The 6000-nt window shown below is 42.8% G+C and overlaps 1 protein-coding gene across 1 annotated transcript in view; it reads right to left on the bottom strand.

The window, feature by feature from the left end:
- Positions 1 to 2810: 2810 nt before the first annotated feature.
- Positions 2811 to 6000, bottom strand: part of LOC127005994 (solute carrier family 22 member 8-like) — a 36066-nt gene continuing 32876 nt past the window's right edge. Inside the window, exon 4 of the mRNA XM_050875475.1 lies at positions 2811 to 2988. Coding sequence (XP_050731432.1) covers positions 2811 to 2988 — 178 coding nt within the window. The remainder of the gene's footprint in view (positions 2989 to 6000) is intronic.

Below are 6000 nucleotides of genomic sequence, written 5' to 3'. Positions count from 1 at the left end.
ATAGAGGATATGGATACGGGACAGCGCGAGCGTAGCTCTTTCCCGTATGTCACAACTAGGTAAATACAACTAGGTAAATACACACGGAGGGGGAGGTGGGAGGGCAGGAGGGGTGGGTTTGGTGGCGGAAAATGAGAGGCGTACCCTGGGCTGGGCCGCAGCGCAGTGGTGGGATTCAAATTTTTTAAGAACAGGTTCTCTCTATGAGGGGTTTACCAAAATAAGTTTTAAGTAAAATGTGTTCATGGAGGAAAAATTGAGAACCCCTGATTTAAGCTAACAGAAACAACCGGTTCTCGGGATTAAAGCAATTCCAAGAACAGGTTCTTGCGAACCAGTGCGAACCGGCTGAATCCCATCACTGGCTGGGCGCATTGTATTTCTTTTTTGAGCATGCACGGCATAAGTTTGTAATGTGTCTTTTTTATTGCGCGTGTGTGTTTTGGTACTCTACCTTAGGCTTAGTATGTATTTAGCCTGGATTAAGAAAAAAAAGCACATAAAAAGCTCAGCATGTATTTGGGCTGGATTAAGGCAAAAACAATCAGTTAAGGATGAATTAAGACAAGAGCAAATAAAATAGACTAGATTAAGATAATGATATAACTTGCCATGCCAGTGTTTTCCACTATATTTCAATAAAATGTATAAAATCTCACTTATTTTTTACTTTGAATTATGCCTTATATATATATATATATATATATATATATATATATATATATATATATATATATATATATATATATATATATATATATATATATATATATATATATATATATATATATATATATATATATATATATATATATATATATATATATATATATATATATATATATATATATATATATATATATATACACACACACACACACACACACGCTCACACGCACACACACGGAGGGGGAGGTGGAAAGGCAGGAGAGGTGGTTGGTTAGGCGGGAAAATGCGTGGTGTACCCTGCTGGGCTAGGCGTCGCTTGCGAGGGGTAAAGAGAGGAAAAGGGGTAAGAGGCAGATGACCACATCCGGCGATTAATACGCCGTCAACCTAGGCCCCGCGCCCCTACGACACACGTCCATGCCCGCCCGCGGCGTCAATGGCCGCAGTAGGGACGCGTCCCTGGGAGGAGGGACGCGCCCCAGCATGGCGCGAAGGGCGGCGGCTGCGCCCCTAACCGACCCCACTACCCCGGCAGGAGGATGATGCCCCCCTAGTAGTCGACCCTGGCGCCCGTCTCCTGCGGCGCCCCTGGGAGGAGGGTAGCGCCCCGGCACGGCGCGAAGGGCGGCGAAAGCGCCCCTAACCGACCCCACTACCCCGGCAGGAGGGTGACGCCCCCCTAGTAGTCGTCCCTGGCGCCCGTTTCCTGCAGCGCCCCTGGCAGGAGGGACGCGCCCCGGCACGATGCGAAGGGGCGGCGGTCCCCGTGGGACGCAACGCGCTCGGATTTAGGATGGGGGCGGGGTGGGGTTGGGGCTGGGGTGGGGGGTCGGAGGGTGAAGGGTTGGTGTGTGTGGCGTGGGGGGGCAGGTTGGTTGGCTGCCTGGCCGGCTGGCCAGCTGGAAGCTGGCCGGTCCGTAGATTTTTTTACTGCGCTGAGTGTCATCAAATTTTACTACGCTAAGTGTCATCATTGATCACTAATATATATATATATATATATATATATATATATATATATATATATATATATATATATATATATATATATATATATATATATATATATATATATATATATGGTCATTAACAAGCAGTGCATCCAAGAAGATTTACGCGTCTCCATTTTTTTTTTTTTTTACGTCGTGGCCTATTGCGCCGGTAGGCTTCTTCTCGGTGGATCCTGATGGACGGCCCAAGGTTTCTTCCCGGTGGGGCCTGATGGTCGGCCCAGCCCGTTCTGGCGCAGGCGAGTGTTTATAGTGGCGCCATCTTGAAGTGGCTCATGCTACCTTCCCGGAGCTCATCTTTAATCTTAGAATCTAGAGTCTAGGTTGATAGGTGATCTTCTGGACAGAATGTGGGTAGTTTATAAGCCACCCGGTGGCGGCTGAAAAATCCCAGCTTGGTGTCACCGGGCAGGGATTGAACTCGCGTCGTCCTGAAAGCGGCGCCGTCACGCTATCCATTCAGCCACCGCCTCGCCTTGCTTCGAAACTCTGAAATTTTGTAACCATATGGCTAGATGATGCATTTCTTTGCGTTTTATTAAATAAATTATGGTTTCATTGGATTCCTCGCACCTGAAAACATACAAAAAGACGGTTCATTCATGTTTCTATCTTGTCTAGTTACAAAGATATGACAAAAAACATAATTTGTATTATTCGTCGGCGGCCATCTTGGATTTGGCTTCCTAACTCAAACCCGCAGATTGTCATTATAGATGTACTAAACATCAATAATCAACAATAAAAATGCTTTATACTTCAAAGCCAGGTTTCACCATACTTCTGCTGGATTATTAGGGTCTCTTAGCAAAGCAATTAGAGAAGGTGAGTATATTGTGTGCCTCCATCCCAAAGACAATGAATGACCTCCACATTGCGCTGGGGACACACCGGAAGCTCCGTGATCTAGTATTTCTGAAAAGTACAACCTCAGGTCATCCCACAGAACAGAGACCTAATGCCAAAGTACCAATTCCTCGGATAGTGCAGATGTCGCACAGGAACGATGAGACAGAATACAGAAATAAGGTTATGATTGGAGGAGGCACATGGCGAGCATAGTTAACTGAATAAGATGTGTAACTAGAGGTTATGAATAAGTCTAGAGTTTCATATACCATTACTTTCAAATTATAAGTCATCAGAAAATTCTATACTTACCTTTGCAAGAATTTTATCCATGATGTTGTTGATCCTGTAAGCTGGGGGTAATCGAACTCTGTGCCAGGCCGCAACTTTAGTCAGCACCCGGAAAGCTGCTCCCCTGCGTCCGTGCACGATTAGCCACCGAGGGGATTCGTCCATTAACCTATACCCCGGGGAAATCAGCTAAATAAGCAATCAATAGTGGCATCCAACAGGTGGTGTGGGGGTGGGGGGTCGTGTCGTCTCACTTACAAAACGACGCCAACCCCGGGTGTCCTTTTGAGCAAGTCTTCATAAGTCCCCCTTCCCATTCTAAGTACTAATTTCTAACTAAAGGGGAGGATACACTCGGGGGTGCATCGCTTCACTCACCCGACGCCTCCACTCCTGACGGACCCCCCGTCAAGTTCCATACAGCTGCCCTATCCATCCCAAGAGCATCCTGGCAAGATCGATCGACATGCCGCACCCATGAGTTACGTAGGCGTCCTTTGGTCTCCTCAACTCAAGTTTGCCTTGTAAAGAATCAGCCTTATGAGTAGGATCGACGTCAGGGAGGCGTGCCACGTGCCCATGTAGCCGGGATTGGCGTTCACGGACTAAGTTGGTAACAGGCCTCGATTCAGCTTCATCGCGATACCTCATGATCCTGCGAAAGCACTTGGTAAAAAAGGCATCGAAAGCCTCTCCAAGGCACTATTCAATGTCCATGGCTCAGTCATACAGTAAGACAGGGGCCATAAGCGACATGAAGTTTAGAATCTTTATTTGCTTATCTGGCCTCAACTCTGAGAAGGCTTATGTACCTGATGGAGTGCCTCCTATTGTCCTAAAAAACTGTGCTTTCGTGCTGACACCCTGCCTGGTCAAACTCTTTCGTCTCGGCCTATCAACATCTACCTTTCCTTCCTGCTGGAAGTACGCCTTCGTACAGCCTATGCCTAAGAAGGGTGACCGTTCCAATCCCTCAAACTACCGCCCTATAGCTTTACTTTCCTGTCTATTTAAATCTTTTGAATCAATCCTTAACCGGAAGATTCAAAAGCACCTTTCCACTTCTGACCTTCTATCTGATCGCCAGTATGGGTTCCGCAAGGGGCGTTCTACTGGTGATCTTCTTGCTCTCTTAGCTGACTCTTGGTCATCCTTTCTTTGCCGTTTCGGTGAAACTTTCTCAGTTGCGCTGGACATATCGAAATCCCTCTCACTGTTCTTTTATCTCCAGTTTCCTTTCCGGCCGTTCTATCTCTGCGGTGGTAGATAGTCACTGCTCTTCCCCTAAACTTATCAACAGTGGTGTTCTATAGGGCTCTGTCCTATCACCCACTCTCTTCCTGTTATTCATCAATGACCTTCTTTCCATAACAAACAGTCCTGTCCACTCATACGCCGACGACTCCACTCTGCATTATTCAACTTCTCTCAATAGAAGACCATCACAACAGGTAGTACGTGACTGCAGAACTGCTGCAGAGGCTGCAGAACGCTCAGCCTCAGACCTTGCTATCATTTCCAATTATGGTAGAAGGAACCTTGTGTCATTCAATGCCTCAAAAACTCAATTTCTCCACCTATCAACTCGACACAATCTTCCAAACACCTATCCCCTATTCTTCGACAACGCTCAGCTTCGACACAAATATCCTCGGTCTATCCTTAACTCAAAATCTTAACTGGAATTTAACATCTCCTCTCTCACTAAATCAGCTTCCTCGAGGTTGGGCGTTCTGTATTGTTTCGTCAGTTTTTCTCCCCCTCACAGTTGCTATCCATATACAGGGGCCTTGTCCGCCCTCGTATGGAGTATGCATCTCACGTGTGGGGGGGCTCCACTCACACAGCTCTTCTGGACAGAGTGGAGTCTAAGGCTCTTCGTCTCATCAGCTCTCCTCCTCTTACTGATAGTCTTCTACCTCATAAATTCCGTCGCGATGTTGTCTCTCTATCTTCTATCGATATTTTCAAGCTGACTGCTCTTCTGAACTTCTTAACTGCATGCCTCCCCCCCTCCTGTGGCCTCGCCTCACACGACTTTCTGATCAAGCTCATCCCTATACTGTCCAAACCCCTTATGCAAGAGTTAACCAGCATCTTCACTCTTTCATCCCTCACGCTGGTAAACTCTGGAACGATCTTCCTTCATCTGTATTTCCTCCTGCCTACGACTTGAACTCTTTCAAGAGGAGGGTATCAGGACACCTCTCCTCCCGAAACTGATTTCTCTTTTAGGCCACTCTACTCTATTTAGGAGTAGTAAGTAGCGGGCTTATATATATATATATATATATATATATATATATATATATATATATATATATATATATATATATATATATATATATATATATATATATATATATATATATATATATATATATATATATATATATATATATATATATATATATATATATATATATATATATATATATATATATATATATATATATATATATATATATATATATATATATATATATATATATATATATATATATATATATATATATATATATATATATATATATATATATATATATATATATATATATATATATATATATATATATATATATATATATATATATATATATATATATATATATATATATATATATATATATATATATATATATATATATATATATATATATATATATATATATATATATATATATATATATATATATATATATATATATATATATATATATATATATATATATATATATATATATATATATATATATATATATATATATATATTGGAGTAGGTAGGAAGACACTGAACGGGCGTGAGCTACTCCTGGTGAGGATATATGGGAAGGAGGAGGTGCTGAAGCCCTTCAAAGACCCTTCCCAGGTCCTCAGTAACCGTGTCTTTTGTCTCATCAACACCAGAGAGCAGTTCAGCATGCTCTAAAGACAGTTCCTCTCTCTTTCTACACCACACTACATTCACAAAACACACACACCTTTTCCCAAAATTCAAAATTCAACATGGCGAAAATAATAACTGCCTCGGAGTCCCCGCCTGGGGGGGGGACCATAAATTCCCCCAGGGAGGACTCCCCTTCTGGCTGCCGATTTGAGAGGTGTCCTGATAACTCCTCGAACCTCCTCCTTATCAATTTCTGCAACATTCGCGGTCTCCGTTCTAATTTTCATTCTGTGG

Source organism: Eriocheir sinensis, chromosome 31 (genome assembly GCF_024679095.1).
Source record: "Eriocheir sinensis breed Jianghai 21 chromosome 31, ASM2467909v1, whole genome shotgun sequence".
Lineage (NCBI taxonomy): Eukaryota > Metazoa > Arthropoda > Malacostraca > Decapoda > Varunidae > Eriocheir > Eriocheir sinensis.
Note: the sequence above shows the minus strand (reverse complement) of the source record. Positions and strands in the feature narration are given on the sequence as shown.